Raw genomic sequence first — 26,567 nt, forward strand, 5'->3', positions numbered from 1 at the left:
GAGATTTTTCACGGGACACACACTTGATGAATTTTAAAGGAGCAAAAAGGTCAAATAAAGAAAATTTTTTTGACCCATTCACATGACTCGATTTATGTTTACCTAGTGAGAAATCTCCTTCAATATATTCATCCCTTGGTTGGGTAAAAAGGGCAAAAGAAAACTCATAAAAAAGGAAAAGAAATTGCATCAAGACAAAAGACGCATACAACAGCATGATTTTGTTGGAGATAAGCCGCGAGTGAATTATTGGAGCAAAGCAAAGAGATGCTTATGATACCATAATTTATGGGGTTTTTTTTTTGTTTTGTGTTGGGTACGAACCATATTTTATGGGTTAGAATAGGGAGACAGACGGACAGCGTGCATGAATCATGAATCGCTTTCTACCAAATACCGGATCACATGAAGAGTCGTACCCAGATTTCTTATGTTAAAGATTTCAAGTTCACTTCTTTCTCTTTTCTTCTTTTTGGATTTATTCTTCAATCAATAATTGTAATTTACTTGTACTTGAAGATATATATATATATATATATATATGTCTGGTTCATGTCTCAAATCAGCACACGGCACGTAAACAATTAAATTCTGGTTTTGTGGTCTATGCGAACGATGAACAAGGACAATAATTCTGTCCAATAATTGTTAATCTAACACTTTCATTTGATTTGTCTGCCTAATTAAGCTGGACCAAATCTGATTTTGGTGGTGACTAAATAGCTGCAAAATCGCAGGGTTTTCTGTATTTTCTGTTCACCAGTTGATTTTTAATTTTTATAAAAACCTACAAATTATTGGGAATCATTCATTCAATACGATTCGACTTACGTCAGGGCTCAGTTTGTTGATCTGATTCACCAAAACAGTTCTGGGGCTAATGCCACATTTCACCAAAACTTAGAGTAACCAAGCTCTAGTACTTTGATGGGATAAAATGGTATGAGCCCACCAAAAAAAAGAGCCTCTGACCTTACAAGAATAATTAAAATTGTTAAATCATTTTACTTTAATTTCTCAGCATCTATTTCCAGAATAATTTTATCACCAATTTGTCCGTCAGCTATCAATAAAGTAGGTGTATACAACAACCTCAAGAGCAACATGAAGCTTGTATGTACACTACACTTAAAACTATGAGTTTTCTTGGATCTTGTACCACAAATAAGAAATTTATAGAGATGAACGTGAATATGATGAGAGGGATCAAACATACACCTTTCCAGTGAATTGTTTACTTTTGCATAACTTATTTTCATCAAGATCATGAAATAATTATGAGTTGAAATACTTATGTTGATCAATTGTCCTGTCCGTTTATATATCACATACATGTATATGTCTGTCATCACTTCAGAATACCCTCGTAAGCCTGTAAGGGAAAGACGTAAAGGAGAGACATTCATCAGTATATTCAGCATGTGAAAGTGGGAAGTGACGGTTTGGACAGAAAGAGAGTGATCAAAATACAGGTACATTATGTGACATTACCTCCCACAAAAATTGTCACATTATGTGACGGTCTTCATTGACCAACTTCGACGGAGTTTCTACTCACATCGAGTCCCTTCCCCCCTCCCCCTAGATTAGGCTAGCTTAGGTTATAGGAATTCTATCGTATCGACAAAAAAAAAAAAAAAATACAGGTACATTAGCAGTGGACAAATTTCTTTGGGTCTCAAAATGTAGCACTTTTCTATATACTTTTCGTGGGTCCTTAATGCAATTCAAATCATGTATGCATACATGCAAGGGACAATTGTTCATTAATGCCCCCATCACTATTGCCAGCAGATATGATTTTAGCAGTTTATGATTATAGAGGGCTAGATGCTTGGAGGCATGTGATATCATGGGTCCAATGTTACAATCAATCAATAGTTCCCCCTTTGCTGATATGAAAATGCATGGATATGTATTCAATGAAAATTACAGCTAACGATTTCATTGGAAATAATAATGTTAAGAATTATGGTACTAATGTTGATTAAGCCTAAGCCAAACTCAATTCACTTCCACATTGAAATGGGTAATTATGATTGTACCAATATTAATGGATATTATCAGTTCTTTGTGACGTTTCTGCTTTGAAAATGATAATACTTTCATGGTCCTAGAACATGTGTATATAAAAAGGGAAAGAAGTTGAAAGGATAACAATTGAAGAAAAACACTATGAATTGAGTCTTGCATGAGGACATCTAATTGAGGAAACATTTACATGACTATTTTTTATTTTTATTATTCGTTTTTTAATTTTTTTTTGGAAGTATAGTATTTTGGGCACATGAAATGCTTAATTTTTGCAGATAATCAGTATGATATTCTGCAGGAGAGGATTCGATTGTAAGGTGGAAAGGATTGTAAGTAAGAGATTACGGTTCAAAACCTCAAAAGAAAAAAAAAATGAAAAGAGCAGGATAATCTACAAAATGACAAATTGACTGGATTTTCTTTTCAGAAGCCGGCTTGTGAAACTTGACATCAATCTCCTGACAAGACCAAGGAAAATGAAATGCTGCACATTTCAGCACTTATTTAGACCCCAGAAGCCCATTTTAAGCCCAGAAAGCCCAAAGCAGCCCATTACACCAACCCTGAAGTATGTGTCCATCAATAACCTATTTAGAAATTTGGGCTTGTTGGCTTGTTTGTATTCCAAATTTAGATAAGGGAAAAGAAGTTGGCTTGTTTGTATTGCAAATTTAGTGGAATTTCCTTCTTCTTTTTTTCTTATTTGGATTTTTTAGGAATATTTTCTTAAAAGATTTACAATCATTTTTCTTAATACATCACATTTCAAAAAATCACTACAGTAGTAATTCCCATAAAAACTCCCAAAATTGCAATGATGTAATTTCAAATTATTAATCTCTAAAAGTTTCATTGTTCACTTAAAAGCCATTACTTAAAGCCACCCAGCCCCCTCTCTACACCTAAACTTATTTTAGGTCACCACGTCAGTTGGCCAAGAGTGACCTTGCATGTGGAGTAAACTCAAATTGTAAAAAATTGGGAGGTCGGGGGAGTCAACTCTATTTTATACATACATTTATATACTATGAATTAAAATTTTCAAAACTTAGGAGGGCATGATCCTCTTCAACCCCCTCGGGCCTTGGCTCCGTCGTTGAGTAACAGATGGTTAGTGCACTTTATGGCATCAACAAATGTAATTGACTAAGTTTCCAACTTGAAATAGTTAGTGTACTATATTTACATTACTCAATGGTAATTAAATACTAATGTTGTTATGGTTACATTACTACATGATAAGAAAGTAATGGATTTCAAAATTTTGTTCTATGGTACTGTACACAACCATATATTACAACATAATATTCCCCTTGATCCCTTGCTCAAAAATGTCGTAGTCTGAAACCTTCTTGATCTGGAGTCCTGTCATTGTATAGTTTGAGACCTTCTGATTTGGAGTCCTTGTATTGTATGTGATCAAAGGCGTGAAAATCTACTGTTGCGTCAAACATGGGATCCTTGTATTCTTCCAAAAACGTTGGAGCAATTGGAAACAGTATTCTTCTCATCACCTGAAAGAAGGTAGACGCCTTCGACTACTACGTCCCTGCATGGAACTGTCTCGCTGCATCTTAAACTGCTACATTTTTCTTTGATGTCCCAAGCACTTGTCTAAACTTGATGTCGTGAATTTGCACTGCTGAATCCTGAAACAAGAACGTTAAAATGGTGTGCTCCTGACTGATAGATTAAGGTGATAGATTAAGCAGTGTGATTTGAAAATCGTAACAAAAACAAAAGTTATAAGTTGTAACAAGTGCATATTTGCATCAGTGGAAAGATGAATATTCTGAAGAGAAAAGAAGAAATAACGTATCCGATCTGTACAGTTTCTGTGATCACAGTAGAATTGATCAATAATGATGGGGTTTGCTGCTTCATGAGAACAAATTCTTTCGAAGGTTATGTTCCTTGCATAACCTCTTCCTCCCTGATAGCACAAAATTATAAACAGATACTCAAGAGATTATTGACAAAATAACTCGTAATTTAGACTCCATGTTTCTGTAAAAGAATATGGATAATTTCCAAAAAGCCTGTATTAATGCACTTGAGCAACTGATTAAGTACCTGCCATGATTTAATTCTAGCACCATTGGTTGATTTGGTGAATACAATATCACCGACGTAAACGTTTTCGACTTTGTGGTTTGCACCATCCTTGCCTAAACTCCCAATACTGTATTAAGATTTATAGCCAAAGAAAAATAAATAAATAAATCAGCAACAAGCAACCTCTGAAATATTATCTTTGAAAAGAAAAAACAGAAAAGAAAAAGGCTTCATAATGTGAAACAAAGCATTGGCACTATTCTTAGTTTGATTCAGTTCTTCCACACCCGCTAGATTGCATTACACAAGGATAAAATCAGCCTTAGGATCACAATATAAACTGACAACAAAATGTTTCAAATATTGCAGACTTTTTATGGTTTTCATTTCAAACAATTTGAATAATCAATGATTTTTTTTTGTTTTTTAAATCATCATACATGCATATAGTTCGAATCATCAAAACCAAGCAAAAAACCTGCCAAATCAACTTAACCAAAAACCAAAATATATATATATATATATATATATATATATATATATATATATATATTTCATGCCTGGATCTTTTCAATAGATTCTATTCCAAATAAGCAGGAAATTTGTTTTGCCTTATACCATTCCCAGGGCCACACAATATGTTGTTGACTTTCACATCTGCACATCCATCAACAATGCAGATGCAATCATCACCTGTGCAAAAAATAAATAAGACCAACGTGATAAGTAAACAAGCTGAACTTTTAATCATCATATCAATAATTTTCTATAGCTTTCTGTTTACCAAGCAGAGTTCAATTAGTATCACGTTTTAAAATAATGTTTATCATTACAGTATGAATACTTAATTCTTTGGAGTTTAGTGTATGTGCAAAAGGAATTAAGTGCCTGTACTTTTATTGGAATCCACAATGGTAGCATTTGTGGCATCAATCTTTATCCTTAAGACAAAAACTGATCTTAAATGATTCAGGATAATATGCATTCGAGGGTTGTCCTTCAAATTCAGATTAATCAACTGAACATCCTCCGAGTTCGAAATCTGCAAAGCCTGTTGAAAAAATATTCATAGCTAGTACTGTTATTATTTCTTTCTCCAAGCTTATATATAAAAGATGTTTTACAAAGGACACCAAACTCACCGCTGGTTTCTTGAGACTCTGTAAAAGGACAAAAAAAAAAAAAAAAAAAAAGGTTAGTTCTAGACAATGAAATAACATACGTCAATAGTGAACCTGACGAGAAAATATAATAGTACTCCTTACATGGATATTCCACCATTTGTCTCCTCGACCATGAATTCTGCCACCACCATAAAGTCTTAGTCCATGTACATGTTTGAAATGGATCCACTTCATCCAATTTTCGTCGCAGCATTTCCACTTTGAGGGATTCTCTGGTGCTACAATTTCTCCTTTAATCTGCATGAATTTTAATCAGTAACTTTGATAATAATAGGTTAGTTATAAAAAAGAAAAAAGAGATGAGGAGAAAAGTATTGAGTGGTGTATACTTCAATATACACCAGTAGACTGTAGTATCACCATGGCCATGTTATGAAAAATATATCAATGTCTCTCAAACTAATTTAATCCAATTCTCTAGTAAGATTCTAAGATATTATTAATTGTACCCTGGAGTTTAATCAATGTGATTAGAAGTTCTTAAATTTCTCCACATGAACAAAAAAGATTGTGATATCTTACCCTATGTAGTCAAAAAATAAAAACTCAATGTAATTCCCTGATAGGATTGTATATATTTACTTTACATCTGGGACGATTACACATATACCATGATTTTCAATATGGAAATAAGAAGCACTACCAAAAAAAAAAAAATCATCTTATTTCTTCTTACCTAAAATTTTGAGAGGTATACATCTTTGTTTTCAGATTCGGACTGAACCGGCCGGTTCAACTGATCGAATTGGACACCAGTCAAGTATTCGATCTGAGTTATTCTAAAAACCCCATTGGAAGAAGTTCAGTCAAACTCGGTCAAAAATCGGGTTGAACCGTGAACTGTGCAAACCGGGTTAATTTCTATTTTCTCATTTTGCTTGACTTTTCAACCGACCATCACCATCAAAATCACACCCCACTTCTCTTTTTCCTCATCCAATTTTCCTCCTCACTCCACAGAGACTTGACAGTAGCCTCATCTCCCTACGCCGGCGACTTCATCTTGTTAAGGTAAGTTTCTTTCTCTTCATTTGTCCTTTTTTTTTTAATTTTTTTTAAATTTTTTTTAATTTTTATTTATTGCAAGTATAAAAGTGTTAATTGGCATCTGCTTTGCTCTTAGGGATCGCCTCTATGTACTCATATTGTTTGTTTTCATACTAGTAGTAGTTAAAAACGGGCATCAATACAATAAGTAGAATAGTAATAATTGATACTACTATTTGGGAATGAAGTTTTGTATTAGTGTTTTTTCATTTTTGGCATTTGTATTTAGATTAAGCTTCGCATGTCAGAAGTAAGAACTTGCTCGAGGTTATATTTTGCAATAATTTGTGACATATGAATTCTAAGAAAAAGAACTAAAATGTATATATTGGGCCTAGAAATTTCTTGAATAACTCAATGTATAGAAACTTAATATGTGAATACCTAAATAAATACTATGGTATGTTTTCAACTGAACAAAACTTGTTATACTTCAATTTGTTCTGTTTTTGTTCTTTTAGATGATGTTGCTACGTCGAAGTTTCAGAGTGAAACAAGTTATTACAGTATTTCAACTTGAGGGAGTTGATGAATATACAAATAGAGGTGTACTTTTCATTGTCTTCAGATTTTAACATGTATTAGATTTCTATTTAGTTTAGTTTGTTAGTTTGGATGGATTTGGAGGTTATTGTTCTTCATTTGTGAAGTTATTCTTTGGATTGTATTGTTTGAGTTTTCAAAGTCGGTTTTACTTCATGGGCATGATATGTAGGAAATGTATAGGACAAAGAAAAACACCAAAATGTATATACTTTTCATGGTATTTCAGGTTTTATATATTTAATATATGTTTATGATATCATGATGACATCATCCGGTTGGACCCTGATCGAACCGATCGAACTAATTGATCCCTAACCCCTGAGTTCGGTCGAGTCAACACCCGGTCCGAGTCTGAAAACATAGACATACATAGGTGCTTTCCTATAGTAATTGAGAGTATATAATTTGGGTCGGACCAAAAAAAGAAAAGAGAGAGAGAGAGAGAGTATAATTTGAGTGTGTACGATACTAGGCTGTAGTGGGTTCAATGCAAGAAAAGTATCGACCTGACTCTAATATGGGTATCATATATGGCTATTTACTAAAACCGGTTTATGCATAGGCAGTAAAGGTTGGCGAGATAGTTTAGGTGAATTTGAAGATACTACACATTCCAAGCCTGGAAATTACTAATTGTTTATTTTTTTTCTACCAAAGTGCAATTAGCTCTTTAAATTTCAAGGGCCAAAAAAAATGAAGATAAAATAAGGAACGAAAAGGAAGAAAGAAGAAAGTGCTATTCTAATCAAACACCTCACCTCAACATTGATGATTGAGGATTTGCAAGGCCCGCTGAATAACACAGGATGGATCAAGAACATCCCATCTGCAGGAACTTCCATAATTGGAGGAGAAGATGATGAAGACGTGCAAGTCGCATTCCACGCTTCCATGAAAGCCTAAATCAGTTCAGACATTAAGAAAAATAAATTGCTCATGCAATATAGTTAATTACGTTTATAATCATCAGCATAGCTAGTATTTAAGGTATGGGCAATCTTAGTATCATATATAGGTTTTTGAATTCATATTATTACATTTGTGTCATCTGTCTTGCCATCCCCAGCTGCTCCATAATCACGAACATTGTGAACTGATGATGAATCAGACTTTGTCACCACGAAAGAAGGGAGAATTAATGCGATAATCAACAGCGGCAAAAAAAATTTTCGTGGCAAACCTGTTAAAAACAGCAAAATAATTAGAAGAAAAACAAAATTCAAGTTAGATTGGCATACAGAAAAGTTATCTTAAACGAGCTAAACCATAAAAAGCAACATTGAATTACTTTTACGGAGTTCAACTCATCCGCTAAACAAGTAACAAATAATGTTATTTATTTTTCTCGTTCTAGTGATGGTTTTTTAATTACTATACGTAAAAAGGGAAGTTTGTTGTTGAAGATAGTTTTTGATGCAACGTAAAACGGTAAAAGTAGAGGAGAATAGGTTCTTGATGTATCAACCCTTTTTCTGGTTTTGTTCTTTTAATTAACTTATACCCTTCTAATTCCTTGAGAATTAGTGCTTAGTTGAGGTAATCAGACTAGGATTCTATTTGTTTTCGCTTCCTACTTCAATTTCCTATTGGATTAAATTAAGAAATTTAAAACCAACGATCTTCAAATCAAATGAAGCCGTCCGCTGATGGGAAAACCAGTTTAGGTGGCAAATCTGGAATACAAATCATATAGTTATACGAGAAATTAGAAAACGTTCAGACAGAATGGAGCAACATTCGTTCTGAACAAAATCTGAATTTCTCACATACAATCGAGGTAATTCATTAAAACACTAAAAAGAATAAATAGATCTTAATTATGTGAATCTGTTAGTATTTTGCGGAATGATTTGGCCAAAATAAAATTTTCATTAACAAGCTTACGTGGAATACAAATTTGGTGTTTATTTTTGTGAAATTAGAATTTTTTTTTTTTGCAGTTACAAGTTTATCGATTTGTGAAGGAACATGGCATCCAACCGATTTGAACTTCAAAAAAAAAAAAAAGAATGAAACAAGAAAAAATTTACTGTAAAGAGTTATTAAAATTATACATAGATTGAAAAAAATATACACATATCTAAAACAAAGTACGTAGTTTGACTTGTCGATGTTTCCTTCTTCCCACCGCAAGTCGTTGCATACTTGGATTCAGATACGGTAGGGCCACGACACAAATACTAAACAAGTTAAAAAAGCTGCACCAAAACTCAGAATTTACGATCTGATGATTAAAATAAATTTAGTGAAAAAAAAATCAATTCTCAAACAAGCACCTTTTTATTCTCAAACTCAGAATTTATGTTTATTCTCTGCTATGTTTGGATAGCAAATTTTTTTAAAAAAAATTTTTGCTTGCATCATAAACATACTTTTCAATTCACCTGTTTATATTTCCAATCACCTTTCTATTTCACATACATCACATCATAAAAAAGTGTTATCCAAAAAAAGCGTTTACATATTCCGAACATAATACAATATTTGGTTACTATTAGTAGTAAATTAAACAAGCAAAGGTGTTAGATGGTGTAAATGCACCAACTATCCTTTTTTCTTTTTTATTTTGGATAATCATTTATAGTTGGGATAGCTACCATATTCACACAATTATAAGAATTAATGGTGTTTTTATTTTGCTTAAAGAAAAAGGAAAAAGTTGGCTAAATTACATTTTAAAAAAAGAATAGAAAAAGTTAAGCACAATAAAGGAACAATTGCTTTTGAGTAAATAAAGAAAATTAAATGGAAAAATTGGGTAAATTACTTTAAACAAAAAAACAAAAGAAAAAATAGCAAATATGATGATTGTGTGAATGCAGCCACACTTAAAGAAACCTTAGGTGACAAAGAGTCATTGGATGTCTAAAAAATCCCAAACATGAATGATCCTAATATACTTTAACTCTTGTTTAAAAAAAAAAAAAACCCAAAGAAACGCAATTTGATTGCAAAATCCATTTTGGACTTTTAAATAAACCGTAAACTCCACTCGATCCAAGCACAATTCGTATTTGGATAATACTCAATCTATTTAAACTCCCTTAGACCTTCCCTTGCCTTTCAATCGTTGACCTCCTAAACAAGCAATGAAATCTCTAGTCCTCCTCAACCACCTCCTCATCCTCCTCTATCCCTGCCCCTGCCCCTGCCCTTGCCCCAGTCCCGCTCCCCAACATTGTAGAAAACAACACTAACTTCATCCGAAAGGCTTGCGACTCCACTCCATGCCCCGAACCATGCTACAAATCTCTTGTCCGCCAAGCAAGCAGGATTCACCAAGACCCAGTTTTGCCGTGAGCCCTATTAGAGTCAAATCGTTAGCAATTTACTTGTCAAAGAGGTCAAAAGATGCCAGCTACAGAACCAGTAACCCTCTAGTCGGACAGGCTGTGGACGTCTGCGCGGAGATGTTCGATGATGCGGTGAAAGAACTGCGCAACGCGTTGAATAAAATGCATCATCTCAGACCCGACAAGGAATTTCATGGCAAGTCTAAAGTTGGCCACATGGGATCTGTAGTGGGTCCCACATTCACGTCAGTTCTGCCTTTTACTTGTCAGGCCGTCTCCTTCTCGTATCAGTTCGGCAGAGAAGAGCTGATCCGTCTCGATGGCCAGCTCGGAATAGTCATATGGCAGCCCACTAGGTTGACCGAGCTGAGAATGAATGGGCCTGGTGGGTCGCGCCGCCCGAACTTATCGGAACTAGTTAGCGGAGCCCTAGAAGGAGTCCCGCTATGGAAGACTCCTTGTCCTGCTAGGAAACTACTACCTCCGACTCTATAAATACAACGCATTGCGAAGATGTTAGGTACGCTATTTCTTTTGAACACATACTCACTTCGATTCCAAGCTTTTATTGACTTGATCGTCGGAGTTGCTCCGGGGGACCAACCCCGCCGCATCTTTGCTTACAGGTCGGCACGGCCACCCTGTTCCCTATCAGCTAGCTCGGCAGAACCACAGCTCAGCTCGGATCTCATTTTTGGCAGTCGCATCAATTGGCGCCGTCTGTGGGAAACACGTTACTCTTCTTTGCGAATCATGCCGAGGACTAGGTCGCAGAGGAACGCTGGCGGACCCAAGGGGACCGAGCGAAGTGGCCCCCAAAACTCCCCTCGGGGTCCAACACCTGGAGAAGGAGGGGCGGGGCCCTCACGAATCCCGCCTGAACAGCTGGTTCAGACGGTGGCGGAAAACCTGCCCACCTTCGAGGCGATCATGAACTACCTCAAAGGGCAGTCGGAAGGTCATCCGGACAAAGAACCTAAGGTCCAGGGAGCAGACCCGTCAGAGTCCCGAACCGGGAGTCCCAAGCCCGGGGCCAAGCGGTCGCACCGGGAACTCACGCGTGAGCAGGTCGAGGTCGTAGAACCCTCTCACAAGAACTCCCGAACTGAACACTCGGAGCCCGTCCGGAGGCTCTCGAGGGGAGAACTCTCCCCCCTGAAAGAGCGACAACAGGTGCAGGACGAGCTGGACCTACTGTTGGACCCTGAGGCGGACAGGTACATTGCTTCCCCCTTTGTGCTCGATATTAAGGACTACCAACTGCCCGCGAAGTTCAAAATTCCAAACATGAAATCTTACGACGCAACTACGGATTCGGAAGACCACCTGTTCGTGTTCATGATGCAAATGCGCCTACAAACGGTCGCGGATGCGGTTAGATGCAAGACTTTCCCAATGTTCCTGGAGGGAAGGGCCCGGCAGTGGTTCCAGGGACTTCCCCCCAGGTCAATCCAGTCTTTTACCCAGCTCGCACGACTGTTCTCAGCACAGTTCGTTTCTTCACGAGCCTTCTCTAAAAGCACTGCTCACCTCATGACTATCCAGCAAAGGGCTGAGGAGTCACTACGCGAATACATGGTGCGATTCAATAACGAATCCCTCCAGGTCCGCGACCGAGACGACAAGGTGGTCATGGCTGCCTTCATTAACGGGCTGCGGAAGCAGAAGTTATACACTGAGCTCGTGGAGAGACCGCCCAAATCAGTTCGGGAGATGCTGGACCGAGCTCACGAGAAGGCCAATGCTGAGGAGGCCAATCGCTTGAAGAGCGCGCAGGAAAGGCAGAGGGATGACAAACACCGAAGGATTACCGACCAGGGAGACGTGCGACGTGACCAGGGGCGAAAGAATACCTATGACCACCCGCCCAGAAGTCGGCCCCTGGGGGGAGATAAGCCTTGGACTTCCCTCACGGCCCCCAGAGCTCGGGTCCTTGCTGTGATGGAGCAGGAAGGGCTTTCCCGACCTCCCCGACCCTTGGCCGGGGACAGAAGCAGACGGGATTAGGACCTGTACTGTGCATATCACCGAGATGTGGGGCACGATACGGAGGATTGTCGTCACCTCAAAAAGGACATTGAAAAGCTGATCAAACGAGGCCACCTCAGGCAGTTCGTACGGGACGAACGGGTTGACCAGCGACGGGCGAGGCCCAAGCCAGACCACCCGAGCTATCCCCGTAACCGACCTCAAGGGCCTCGCGGCCGAACTCCCGAGCAAGAAGCTCAGAATCTGGCTGGGGTGATCAACACCATCGCCAGAGGACCGGCTGGAGGGGATAGTCATATAGCTCGGCGGCACAACCGTCCCCTCCCAGCGGAGAAAGCTCGAGCAAACGGCTGAAGATGTACGAGGAGATTGTCTATGGATCTGAGGACGCGGTATGATGAGAATATAAAGACCAAGGCTCATTCAAGCACATGGGGAATTGGAAGATTCAAGTGAAGACTAGTTGATTGCAAGAATGCTTGAGTTTAGTTGGATTATTTGATTTTCCTCGTTGATTTTGGTTATTTCTCGTTTTAAAAAGTCTAGGCAATTAAGATAGTTTAATTGCGGCCCATTGTTAGTAAGTAAGGCCCAAATCTTTCTCAAGTATGTAGGGTAGTTTGGTCAACCTTTGGATTAGGGTTAATGCTTGTAAGGGCTATAAATAGCCCCACTTCCTCTTTGTTTGGGATCAGTTTTTGACTATTAAATACAATTAGTGAGTTTTCACTTTCTCTTTGGCAAGAGAGTTGCCTTTGAATACTTGAGAATTTTCTCAAGTTATTCACCCGAACTTATCAATCAAGTATCTCCTTGATTGTGGCGTTCTACTATCTCCAATTTGGTTCGTTAATTCGAGTAGTTACGGGTTGAGATAATATCAAAATTGTTCGTGACTTCTAGGGATTAGTTGGGTCAAATTTCCGCTGCCTAAGCCATGGTGTTTTGGTTGTCTAGATCGGAGTTTCACATCAGTTGGTACCAGAGCTAGTCGACAACCACCGGGTTATATCTTTTTTTTTCGTTTATTTCGAGTCATAAATGTTTATCCCAATCTGTTCGTTTGTTTAGAACAAAAAAAAAAAAAAAAAGAGTCACTGTTCACCGGTACTGTTCACTGTACTGTTCATCGTTACTGTTCACCGACACTGTTCATAGTTACTGTTCATACGAATACAAATCTGTCCAGCCTTGTTGTTTGTGTTATCCAATTTGTTTACTTGGTTTTCAAATCTGGATTTTGGCAAAATTTGTTGGAATTTTGTGAATCTTGAAGAGAACTTACAATAATCTTGAGCTTCTTGCATTCTTGATCACAATCTTGAAATTTCTGAAGTTCCTGACAACTTCCTTGAACGTTCTTGAAAGATTTTGGAGTTCTTGGTTGTTATTATTTGTGGACTTCCTTGTTTTGTGTCGTGGTTGATAGTTGTAGTCAAAAAAAAAAGACAAAAAAAAAAGAAGAAAAAAAAGAGGAATTGGTTGGCAAGAGAAAAAAAAAAGGAAAGGAAAGAAAGGGGCAACCAAATTGTTTTGAATAGAGAACCAAATCTGATTTGTGCAATCTTTCTTGGAGTAGAATTTGGAAGTTACCAAAAGTTGTTTCAAGAAGATTATCAAAGGTTGTTTCAAGAAGGTTACCAAAAGTTGTTTCAAGAAGGTTACCAAAAGTTGTTCAAGAGGAAGAGGATTTTCAAAAGGTTTCCAAAAACTAACTTGTTTCCAAAATCAATTAGGGAACTAAGTAAAGCACTTGGATAACTCTTTGTACTCACTTGGACACTCTCTCTCCTACCTTTTTAGGAAACTTTCCTAAACTCTCTCATCCATTTTTTGGAAACTTTCCTAAATTCTCTCATCCATTTTTTAGGAAACTCTCCTAAAATTCTCTCATCCATTTTTAGGACCTTTCCTATATTCTCTCATCCACTTTAGGAAACTCTCCTATATTCTCTTCCTAGATTCTAGGAACACTTTCCTACATTTTCTCCTACATTCTTGTGATTACACTTGTGGAAAGGTTGGTAACGGTTGTTGGACTTGAGCAGCATTTCTCAACTACCTAACCCAACAGGTAAAGGTATTTGGTAAGTTCATTAGAGTGATATCCATATACACGAGTGCGAGTGGATACACGTAAGGGAGCGTGAAAGGCAATATCTTGGGTTTCGTTGCTAACTTTTTGCAGGTTCCCCCATACGTCATGGCGAGTATAAGACGCATAAAAGCTAGCCCACAACATTGTCTTCCTGATCCTAAGGGAGTCAAAGAAGTGGCATTACGTGGTGTAGATGAGCAATTGGACCTCGTCAAATCTCAATTGCTTGGTTGGTTTTATACTCGTTGCGGTGTCAAAGATAAAATTTGTAGCTTGGCCATTGATGGTAGTTGTGAAGTCAATCTTGCAAGTGCTATCATGGTTGAGAAATTAAATCTTCCAACCATTGATCATCTTCAACCGTACAAGTTGACGAGCACTCATGGGGATGTTTGGGTTACTAAGCACACACTTGTACCTATTCAAATCGGCAAATATGTGGATGATGTGTTGTGTGATGTAGTCCCAATTCAAGTGACACATGTGTTGTTGGGCAAAGCATGGATGTCGAGGCGAGAAGTTAAAATTGATGGACATACTAATAAGTATTCCTTCTTATTTAATAGTCGTCGTCTTGCACTTGTATCACTTACTTATGACCAACTTTGTATTGATCTAGCATGCATGAAAAGTGAGCTTGAGCGTTATAGAATGGAGAAAAAGCTAGATGAGGGAATTGTGCCTGCAGAGGTAAAATCCGAGGAAGTTGAAAGTAATGAGATAAAAGGGTCAGCTGTTGAACTAGAAAAAGAGATGGAAAAATCTAATGAGATAGGTGGTAAAAAGAAAGAAAGAAGAGAAAGTGGGCTGATCTTGAGCAACCCGGTGAAGGCCTATTATTTTCTTAACAAACTTACCTTTGCTTTGTTTAGTGTTTCTTCTTTTATACAGATCAAGCAAAGGCAAGTTGAGCTGATCTTGGTGTGTTCCATTCCAAAATCAATTGTAGACGTTGCAAGCCTCCATGGAGTTGGTACTCCAAGAGTTAAACCCCATTGGTATCCATTCATGGAACAATGTCAACTTAAATCAGTCCACACCAAAAGGGAGTTGATTCGAGCTCATCTTGAAGGGAACACTCCATATTTTAGGGATGGCTGTGTACCAAGGGTTCGTTTAAAGAACAAGTACCTCAATGACCATTATGATTTTCGTCTTGCTCTTAGTCCACATGCAGCTCCAACATCACCAAATCCGCCTTGGTGCCTTGCAAGTGTGTTCGAGCCGGAGTTCGATTTCACGGGATACACTTCATACCACTTTGAGGACCCTTACCTCATGACCACAAACAATAAAGTTGAGCATACATTGAAGATGGTTTGTGAGATTCAAGGTTCGACGGGGGTTATTTTCCAACTTAGCACATGGGCTTTGCATTGGATGCCATCTGTAGCCATCATAACAAGATTGAGTCGAAGGCATGTAACTCGTCTTGTCACCATTTGTGCTTCAATTTTTGGGCAAATTGCTTTTAAGAGGAGAGGAATGATGAGAATATAAAGACCAAGACTCATTCAAGCACATGGGGAATTGGAAGATTCAAGTGAAGACTAGTTGATTGCAAGAATGCTTGAGTTTAGTTGGATTATTTGATTTTCCTCGTTGATTTTGGTTATTTCTCGTTTTAAAAAGTCTAGGTAATTAAGATAGTTTAATTGCGGCCCATTGTTAGTAAGTAAGACCCAAATCTTTCTCAAATATGTAGGGTAGTTTGGTCAACCTTTGGATTAGGGTTAATGCTTGTAAGGGCTATAAATAGCCCCACTTCCTCTTTGTTTGGGATCAGTTTTTGACTATTAAATACAATTAGTGAGTTTACACTTTCTCTTTGGCAATAGAGTTGCCTTTGAATACTTGAGAATCTTCTCAAGTTATTCACCCGAACTTATCAATCGAGTATCTCCTTGATTGTGGCGTTCTACTATCTCCAATTTGGTTCGTTAATTCGAGTAGTTACGGGTTGAGATAATATCAAAATGGTTCGTGACTTCGAGGGATTAGTTGTGTCAAATTTCCGCTGCGTAGGTTCATTCACGGTACCCCTTGCCTCTAATAATCATGAGGCAATTGTGATAGAGGTCGTAACGTGCAATTACAAAGTGAAGAAGGTGTACATAGACAATGGGAGTGCCATTGACGTGCTGTACTACAAGATCTTCCGAGAGCTGCAACTGGAAGATAAGCAGCTCATCCCGTCCGTACTCCCCTGATAGGTTTCGCAGGCCCGCCAGTGAGGCCAGAAGGAATGATAACCCTCACGGTCACTGTGGGGGAGTCTCCTAGGAGCCGAACTGTCCAGGTGAATTTTGCAGTGGTAAAAGAGTCGTCCTCCTACAACATGATACTAGGACGGCCGACCATAAACGCACTTCGAGCTGTCTGCTCGACCTTACACCTTAGCATGAAGTTCCCCACACCCGCAGGGGTGGCAGAGGTATTAGGGGACCCAGAGGTAGCTAGGGCCTGCTACATTGCGACCCTCAAAGGTAAGGAGAAGCTGGTAGCCCAAACAGCCTACCTAGAGCCTTGGGAGCCTGTTGAGAAGGAGGAGAAGTTGGAGACGGACGAGGGTCTGATCGAGCTGTCCATCCTCCCGGAGCGACCTGGCCGTGTGGTCAGGGCCAGATCTGGCTTAAGCGAGCAGACGCGAAGGGCATTGGAGTCTCTCCTGAAGGAGTACGCCGAGATTTTCGCGTGGAGTGCTGATGACATGCCCGGAATCCCTTCCGAGCTGGCAGTCCACAAGTTACATGTAGACCCGAACATCCGACCAGTAAAACAAAAGAAAAGAAATTTTGCGCCCGAGCGAAATGAGGTCGTCAAGGAGGAGGTGGGCAAGCTATTGGAGGCCAAAATTGTGAAGGAAATCTACTATCCGACCTGGTTGGCCAACCCTGTGCTAGTCAAAAAGGAGGACAGGGCTTGGCGGATGTGCGTGGACTTCACCGACCTGAATAGAGCCTGCCCGAAGGATTGTTATCCTCTCCCTCGCATCGACCAGTTGGTGAATTCAACTACGGGGTGCGAGATTTTTTGCTTTCTAGATGCTTTCTATGGGTATCACCAGATAGCCCTAGATGAGGAGGACCAAGAGAAGACTGCCTTTATCACCGAATACGGGACTTATTGCTACATCACCATGCCATTTGGGTAGAAGAATGCTGGCGCGACCTATCAGAGGCTGGTCAATAAGCTGTTCAAAAATCAGATCGGCCGAAACGTGGAGGTCTACGTGGATGACATGCTGGTGAAGAGCCGAACTCAGGAGCAGTTCATTAATGACCTCAGAGAAATCTTCGATATCTTGCGAAGCTCGCGAATGCGGCTGAACCCCAAGAAGTGCACCTTCGGGGTTAGGTCGGGTAAGTTCCTTGGGTATATGATATCCAAGGACGGGGTGAGAGCCAACCCCGAAAAGGTGAAGACCATTATTGACATGGCCCCTCCTCGAAACATAAAGGAGGTCCAACGGTTAGCTGGCAGGATGGCGGCCCTAAGCAGATTCTTGTCCAAGTCGGCAGCTCGGGGCTCACCTTTTTTCAAAGCATTGAGGAGGGGTCCCCGGTTCGAATGGACCTCCGAGTGCCAGAAGACGTTCGATGAACTTAAAACCCATATTGCTCGGCTGCCAGCGTTGACCTCCCCCACGCAGGGGGAAACTTTATTTATATACCTTGCGGTGGGGGAAGAGGCAGTCAGTGCGGTACTAGTTCGAGAGGAGGACAAGGTCCAGAAGCCTGTGTACTACGTCAGCCGAACTCTGCAAGGAGCAGAGCCTAGATACGCTGCGGTGGAGTGGCATGCTCTAGCACTAGTTCACGCGGCCAGGAAGCTCAGGTCGTATTTCCAGACTCACCCCGTGATAGTAGTGACTGACCAGCCCCTTAAACAAATTCTCTCCAAACCTGACGCGTCGGGGAGAATGGTGAAATGGGCCGTGGAACTATCCGAGTACGACCTAGGCTATCAACCTCGTACGGCCATTAAGGCCCAAGCATTAGCAGACTTTATAGCAGAGGGGGTCCCTTGCGGACAAGTTCAGGCCGAAATGACCAGAGACACGGTTGAGGCCGAACAGGCCGGAGAAGCTGCCGAGGTCACGCAGGCCACCAGGGTATCAAAGGCCGAGCTGGCCGGAGACACGGCTGAGGCCGAACAGGCCGAAGAAGCTGCTGAGGTCACGCAGGCCACCAAGGCATCAAAGGCCGAGCTGGCCAGAGACACGGCTAAGGTCGAACAGGCCGGAGAAGCTACCGAGGTCACACAGGCCACCAAAGCAGCGAGGGCCGAACAGGCACGAGGAGTTGCTGAGCCCGAACGGGCCGCCGAGAAAACAGGGCAGTCTACTCCGACCTGGACACTGTTTGTGGACGGGTCGTCAAGCAAAGAAGGGTGCGGAGCTGGACTCCTCTTGACCAGCCCCATGGGGGAGGAGCTGGCCTACGCCCTTAGATTTGATTTCAGGGCTTCCAATAATGAGTCTGAATATGAGGCCCTGATTGCGGGGATGATGATTGCTCAAAAATTGGGGGCCGAATCAGTAGAGGTCTACAGCGACTCGCAACTGATAGTAAATCAAGTGGGGGAAACTATGAAGTCAAGGAGGAACCGCTAAGGAGGTACGTCGCCAAGGTGCATGAGTTGAGAACTCAGTTCAAGCTATTCACGCTCAAACAAATCCCGCGAAACCGAAATAAGAGAGCAAATGCGTTGTCTAAACTAGCCTCCACCTCATTAGGCACGCTGAACAAGGAAGTGTTGGTAGATGTCGTCAGAGATCGGGCATACGATCAGGTGGGCTCGGCAGTTATTCAGGTACTGAACTCGTGGATGGATCCCCTCGTACGGTACCTAGCTAGGGGAGAGCTTCCCTCCAGCAAGGTAGAGGCACGCAAGATTCTCCTCAAGTCGCGGGGGTACGTGCTAACGGATGGGGTGCTCTATAGGAGATCTTACTTGCGTCCCTGGCTGAAGTGCGTAACATCAGAGAAAGGAGACTACATCTTGCGTGAGTTGCATGAGGGTCTCTGTGGAAATCACGTCGACCCTAGGATGTTGGCCAAGAAAGGGATGCTGTCCGGGTATTACTGGCCCACTATTTTTCGAGACTCAGCCGAACTGGCAGCGCTTTGCAGGTCGTGCCAACTGCACGCCCCGGTCCATCACGCCCCGACCCAGGAGATGATTCTGCTCCAGAGCCCTTGGCCGTTCTTTCAATGGGGCGTCGATCTGCTGGGTCCATTCCCCGAGCTCCTGGGGGTTATGAGCATATGATAGTGGCCGTTGACTACTTCACCAAATGGATAGAAGCTGAGCCGCTCAACAACATCAGCGGTAGGTCGGTCCAGAAGTTCCTTTGGAGGAACCTCGTTTGTTGATTCGGTATACCTCGAGTTCTGGTCTCGGACAACGGTCGCCAGTTCGCTGACAGTTCCCTCCAAGGTTGGTGCGCGGAGCTCGGGATCAGTCAGCACTTCACCTCGGTAGGTCACCCCCAAGCCAATGGTCAGGTAGAAAACGTCAATAGAACCATCCTGCACGGCTTGAAGACTCGGATAGAGTCTGCTCAGACTGGATGGATGGACGAGCTGCCTACAATACTATGGGCATACCGAACCACTCCTCGAACTACCACCCAGGAGACTCCTTTCGCCCTTACTTACGGGGCAGAGGCCGTGATTCCGGCTGAGATCGGTGTTCCCTCAAGCAAAGTCCAGAATTTTATAGTTCAGGACAACGAGAACGAGCTACGGCTAAGTTTGGATCTGCTCGAACGAAGGAGGGAGGAGGCGGCTATACGCATGGCTAAATACAAGGGACAGGTCGCGCAGCACTACAATGCCAGGGTGAGACACTTATACTTCAAACCGGGGGACCTAGTCTTACGAAAGAATAGCGTGGACCTAGTCTTACGAAAGAATAGCGTAAGTCGAGCCCGGGGTACGTCTAAGCTGGATCCTAACTGGGAGGGCCCCTATGTGGTGAAGGAGGCAGATCGAACTGGATACTGTAAGTTAGCGCACCTCGACGGAGAAGAAGTCCCGCGTACTTGGCATAATTCCAACTTGAGGATTTTCCGTTAGGGAGTCCAGCTCGCACATACCAGGTCATTCCAAGATCAAAATTTTTATGTTGATGTGTTCAGTTAGGAATAAGCTATCTTGTCTTAAAAGTTAGCTCGTGCTTATCAAGGTCGGTACCAGACCGTGCTATTGTAACTTAATATTAAACTGTGAATGCAACCAAGTATGGAGCAAAAGAAAGATTTTTCATTCCATCAAAAGAGGACTGTACAAAAAGAGCAGAGCTCATACAAAACGAACTGCGCTCTGACAGTTCGGATTCCTATTCTAAAGTCCTACTCTAGTTCTCCCCCTTTTCCTCCTCTTGTTCGGGTTCAGGGGTGGTCACTGGTAGCAGAGGATCAGCAACCAGATCTGCCAGCTTCCGCCCATGTGTGTAGCCCTCCACCAGGCGGTCGATCTGCTCCACAGCCTGGGGGTTGTATTTGGGAAACTTCCCCAGATCGAACCCAGGCAGACCTAACCCTTGCACTTCCTTCAGTGCCTGGGAATATCCATGTTGCAGCACTGGGGTATTCAAGATAGCCAGGTCGCCTATAAAGCCCTCCGACCTAAGGAAGTTCCGCACGCCCTCTTGGCGGCCCTCAGCCCTTGCCGCCTCCACCTGAGCGGCCAGCTCAGCTCCCCTCTGTTGCTCCTCCTTCAGCTGGGAGGTCAGCTCGGAGTTCTTTTTCAACTCCAATTCGAAGTTCGTATGGACTTGGGCGAGCTGCTTCTTCAGGCCCTCAGCTTCGTGCTGGCTTAGCAGCTTCTCATTAGCGGCCTTCGTTTCGCTCATCAGTGGGAGCAGGCTCTCGTAGCGCCTGGCCAATTCGGGTCCAACCACGTTCATCTGGCGGGTCAATTTTAGAAAGAAGGTCAACACTATGATGAAGTCACCTCTTACCAATAGTAGGGAGTAAAGGATACCGACCTGAGCTGCTCCGGTGTAATAATAGTTGAGAAGGTCGGACGAGTCCATGGTCTTGACTAGATTGTAGTCCGGTGGAAGGATGGCGCCGTGAATGAGTTCCACCCAATTCTTTTGGCTTGCCGACACGTAATGCCTTAGGTACTCCTCCAGCAAGGCATTGATCCTCTCCGTTTGCCTGTCGGTCTGAGGATGTGCGACAGTAGAGAACTTGAGTTCGGATCCCAGCAATCCGAACAACACGGTCCAAAATCTCCCTGTGAATCTGGTATCCCTGTCACTTATGATGTCTTCGGGTAATCCGAAATACTTCACAACATTTCTGAAAAATAAATCTGCGGCAACATCAGCCGGGCACGCCTTCGGCGCACCGATAAAGATAGCATACTTAGAAAATCTATCAACGATTACAAAAACAGAAGCCATACCATCGACCTTAGGAAATCCCGAAAAGAAGTCCATTGAGACCGATTGCCATGGTCGATCAGGGATCGGCAAAGGCTGCAACAAGCCTGGCTCCTTCTTCACGTATGCCTCACAAGACATGTTTTCACGTATGCCTCAATATCTGCTTCCATCTTTGGAGAGTAGAAGCTCCGCGACAGCAATGCCCTCATTCGTTCAACTCCTGGATGACCAGCCCAAGGAGTGTCGTGGGTCTCTCGCAGCAACTGTCGCCTAAGTCCCCCTCCTGTCGGGACATAAGCTCTACCGCCTTTGGCAAAGAGTAGGTCATTTTCGAGCCAGTAACGACGAACCTTGCCCTCATGGACTTGGGTGATCAAGGTCTAGTACACTGGATCCTTCGGGGACTCTGCCTTGATCTTGTCCCGGAAGTCCGTTTCCACAGTGCTAAGTGCAGCAACGTATTCCTCGACGTGCTTTCGGCTAAGTGCGTCGGCAACCGCATTCTCCTTTCCTGGCTTGTGCAGCCAGTCAAAGTCGAACTCGGCCAGAAACTCCTGCCAACGAGCCTGCTTCGGGGTCAACTTCTTCTGCGTCTTAAAGTACGTATTGGCCATATTGTCGGTCACCACCACGAACTTGGTTCCCAACAGATAGTGCTTCCATGTCTCCAGGCAATGCACTACGGCCGTCATCTCCTTCTCGTGCGTGCTATATCTCTGCTCGCACTCTTTCAGCTTTCGACTTTCAAATGCAATTGGGTGCTTGTCTTGCATCAGCACTCCTCCAATCGCACGATCGGAAGCATCAGTGTGCACTTCGAACGCCTTTGAGAAGTCTGGAAGTTGCAACACTGGCGCAGAAGTGACTGCTTCTTTCAACATTCTGAAACGCATCCTCGCATTCATAATCCCACATCCACGGTCTATCCTTCTTCAACAAATCCGTCAAAGGGGCCACTATCTTGGAGTATCCTTGGACAAAACGTCTGTAATAGTTGGCCAAACCAAGGAACGACCTCAGTTCTGCGACTTTCTGGGGTGCGGGCCAATCAAGAATGGCCTCAACCTTCCTGCGATCCATCTCGATCCGGCCATTGCTCACCACATGGCCAAGGAAAGTGATCTGCTCCCTGCCGAACTCACATTTTTCCTTCTTTACATAGAGCTCGTATTCCCTCAGCTTGCGGAATACATCTCTCAAGTGCCCTACATGTTCTTCTAGGGACTCCGAATACACAACAATGTCATCTAGATACACTTGTCACCACCGTCGTCTCTTCCTCATCTCCTGGGACAATTCGGACTTGCCAGTATCCCGACCGCAAGTCAATTTTTGTGAAGAATCGACCCCTTGCTAGCCTATCGAACAAGTCAAAGGTGTTTGGGATCGGGTACCTATTCCTGATCGTGATCTTGTTCAAGGCACGATAATTCACACAGAATCTAAGTGTTCCATCCGCCTTCCTTTGGAACAGCGCTGGGGCACCGTACGGAGCCTTCGACGGTCTCAACGCCTGGCCTTCTAGTAACTCGTTCAGTTGGCGTCGCAGCTCCGCCAACTCCATCGGGGACATGCGGTAAGGAGCCTGGGCAGGGGGTTGGGCTCCTGGCACCAACTCAATTCGGTGCTCCACAGCACGTCTAGGAGGCAGCTGTCTCGGCAACTCCGCAGGCATCAGGTCTGCGAATTCCTCCAACACATGAGCCACGGCATCTGGCACCTCCTGGTACATGTCGGGCTTCATTTCCACCAACGCAGCAATATACACCACTTCGCCGCGCCTAAGGCTGGACTCGAGTTGTACAGCCGACACCATGTTATTCTGTGGGTTGACCTTCTGTTTCGGCAACCTTACTGCAGCAACAAAGCCTGGGTTTTGGTCGTCGTCCACCATGACGCCGTCCAAGTGGGGAATTGGGTAGATCCTATTTGCGACCATGAAGTCTTTGCCAAGGATCAAGTCAAAGTCGTCCATTTGACTGGCCATGAGGCTGCACCATCCCTTCCACGGCTCCAACTCCAGTTTCACCGTTGATACGCCCAACACTGGCTTGGCTTCAGAGTTGACAGCCTTCAACTTGAAGCCCAAGTCCTTCAACTTCAGCCGGAATTGCTTTACCACGCGTTCCGTCACACAACTGTGCGATGCTCCAGTATCCATCATCGCCAGTATCTGGTTACCATTCAACGTAACCTGCACATACATCAAACTATTGTAAGGCATACGACCATTAGTACCTGTGAAGGCATTCACGAACTGCATGGGGTTGACCCGTGCGTCCTGCATCTCCAACCGATCACCATCATCTTCCGCTATTAAGGCACTAACATTCTGGTCCTTCTTTTTATTGGGACAATTGCGGGCCAAGTGTGGTCCGCCGCAATTAAAACAGCCATCCTTCTTTGGATTCGGTGCTTGCTTTTCTTTAGAAGAAGAAGCACCACCGGTTTCGTTTGTTGTCATCGATTGCTTCTTTTTCTTCTTCTTCGCGAACGGTCCACCTTTCAGGTCATTGCCCTTCTCCTTCTTCTTGTCGTTGGATCCCATGGACTTGAAGTCTATCAACTTCTCTGCGGCAGCGAGTGCTTGAGACACGGTCTGAACATTTTTTCTCCGCAACTCCATCTGCACCCACGGCTACAGTCCACGGATGAAGGTGTAGAGTCTGTGTTCCTCAGACATCTCCTTCACATCCAACATCAGGGTCTGAAACTCAGCAACGTACTCATGTATGCTCTTGTTCTGCTTCAAGTTCCACAACGCGTCCCGAACTTTCCACGAAACATTCGTGGGAAGGAATTGTTTCTTCAGTTCCTCCTTCAGCACGTCCCAAGTCTCAATCTTGGGCCTGGTGGGGTCTGATTGCATCGTTCTCCACCACAGTTTTGCATCCCCGCTAAGGTACATGGATGCAATGGATACCTTCTCTCCTTCTGGAACGTCAACAGTCTTGAAGTACTGTTCGACATCCCACAAGAAGTTTTCAAGATCCTTCGAACTCCTACTCCCTTGGTACGGTTTCGGCTCCGGGACTTTAACTTTCCCTCTCGAAGATTTCTGAGCGGGCTGTGTGTTGGAAGAGCCAACCGCCCTCTTCAACACACCGATCTCCGACTGTAAAGTCGCGATCTCAGCATGGGACGAAGCCACTTCGTTCCTCAATGCCACAACATCCCCAACGAAAGAGACCGTCTGCCTGGTTTCCTCTATCTGCACTGTCAGGGTGTTGATCATCTCTCGGGTCTGCAACAAAGCGTCCACGACATTGAAGCCCTCTGGAACGTCTCCCAGACGCTGCATCAAGTCCTCAAAGGCAAGCTCCTGACATTGCAACCGATCTTGGACAGTATTTCCGTGTCCAACCATCATTACCTACAAAACAAACACAACAAAAGCACGGTCTAATGGATCAGAGTCGTGCTCTGATACCACGCTATTACCAGGTGTTTACTTACACTAGCAAACCACACACGTAATGGCACTGGTAGCCGCTACCAGTCAGCCCACACAACTCATTTGCACACAAGTATTCAGAACCTAGAACACTTAGGCAAAATAAAGGAACACACGCACAAGTTACAACCAACAAGGCCAACCCTGTATTTCACCACAACGGTTACAAGGAATTTCTACAAACACTTGGCGTGCAAAACATCTAAAGGTGATTCTCACTATTTGAGACTCTCCGCCCTTTAGTCTCTGCCTAGCCCGTTATTTATAGGCACATTTACGGTTGACAAGAGACCCAACCGCTGGTCTTATCTGAACGTCCACAAAGTTAGGAATCCACCAAGAACAAGACTGAGTTGGCTGGTAACCGCCAGCAACTCCCAGCAACTGCCAGCAACGGTTAGCAACCGCCCAACGTCTAGCTTTGGCGCGCGCAGGCAATTGTCGCACAATCCCGCGCGCCCTGTTTCCCGCCATCGGCAACGTTCCGCGCCCAGCTTGCCCCAACATTTAGCAATCTTAGGCACCGTGGTTCCTTGCCCTTGGAACCACCCGAAACACCCACTGAGCCATAGTCATCCCTGGGCCTTGGCCCCTAGCCCTTGGCCTTGACTTGGCTTAGTTACAGTTACCCCTCTATATATGTCTTAGAGGGAAACTTACAACCGTTAGTAGAGGCACTCCTTTTTCCCCAACTAACTTAGAGGCACCTGATGCCTCTAAAACTTTCCCCAGCCCATACATAGGCTAGGAAAACATTATCCAACACTTATCCACGCATTCCCAACAAATGTCACTTTCAGCCTTCCCACCTAGGCCATGGCTGGCTGAACTTGGCCACGGACGCGCGCGTTCCGTCTGGACCACGCTCTAAGGGGCTAACAGACCACCCCCACTTGAAGAGGTTGACGCCCTCGTCAACTTGGCTTGCTCCGCACCTTTCTCAGGTACTCAGCAACTTTGTTCTCAAACTGCCACAAGGTCACGTCTCGTTCCCAAGTAGCATCCAACTCGGTCTCACCCTTCCACTGGACTAGATAATCTGTCCGTCTATTCTTTTTGCTCTGCCCCATGGTTCTATGATCCAGCACTGCCTCCACCTCTTTCTGGAACTGCTTGCGGATCACTGGTGGAGCACGTTTTGCCTGCTTCCGTCCTTCATCCATCTCGTCCTGGTTGAAGGGTTTCAAGAAGCTCACATGGAAGGTCGGGTGGATCTTCAGCCTGTCGGGCAGCTTCAATCGATAGGCTACACGACCCACCTTCTTGACCACCTCGAACGGTCCATCGTACTTTGGAATGAGCCCACGATGGACTGTTTTGCTGCTTACTTTCTTCCAAATTTGGGGAGTCAATTTCAGCATCATTTGATCTCCCACATGGAACTCCAAGTCCCGTCTATGTTGATCCGCATACTTCTTCATGCGTTGTTGCGCCACCAGCAAGCTATCCCTTGCTTCGTCCACCAA

At 43.2% G+C, this 26,567-nt stretch overlaps 3 protein-coding genes across 3 annotated transcripts; 2 read left to right on the forward strand and 1 right to left on the reverse strand.

Moving 5' to 3' along the window:
• Window positions 1–1,348: 1,348 nt before the first annotated feature.
• LOC113718554 (probable polygalacturonase At3g15720) lies at window positions 1,349–9,990 on the reverse strand. Its single transcript, XM_072072159.1, has 11 exons — window positions 9,927–9,990; window positions 7,904–8,046; window positions 7,625–7,765; window positions 5,355–5,510; window positions 5,232–5,249; window positions 4,984–5,140; window positions 4,708–4,782; window positions 4,108–4,202; window positions 3,865–3,967; window positions 1,747–1,892; window positions 1,349–1,372 (listed from the first exon to the last, which is right to left on the reverse strand). The coding sequence occupies exons 1-11, from the start codon at window positions 9,988–9,990 to the stop codon at window positions 1,349–1,351; spliced, it is 1,122 nt and encodes a 373-aa protein (XP_071928260.1).
• Window positions 9,991–11,506: 1,516 nt separating this feature from the next.
• Window positions 11,507–12,166, forward strand: LOC140021393 (uncharacterized). Its single transcript, XM_072072160.1, has one exon. It carries the CDS (start codon window positions 11,507–11,509, stop codon window positions 12,164–12,166), a length of 660 nt encoding a protein of 219 aa, XP_071928261.1.
• Window positions 12,167–19,011: 6,845 nt separating this feature from the next.
• On the forward strand, window positions 19,012–20,329 carry LOC140021394 (uncharacterized). Its single transcript, XM_072072161.1, has 3 exons — window positions 19,012–19,061; window positions 19,360–19,580; window positions 19,734–20,329. Exons 1-3 carry the CDS (start codon window positions 19,012–19,014, stop codon window positions 20,327–20,329), a joined length of 867 nt encoding a protein of 288 aa, XP_071928262.1.
• The last annotated feature ends 6,238 nt before the right edge of the window (window positions 20,330–26,567 follow it).

The sequence above is a fragment of the Coffea arabica genome, chromosome 11e (genome assembly GCF_036785885.1).
Source record: "Coffea arabica cultivar ET-39 chromosome 11e, Coffea Arabica ET-39 HiFi, whole genome shotgun sequence".
Classification (NCBI taxonomy): Eukaryota; Viridiplantae; Streptophyta; class Magnoliopsida; order Gentianales; family Rubiaceae; genus Coffea; species Coffea arabica.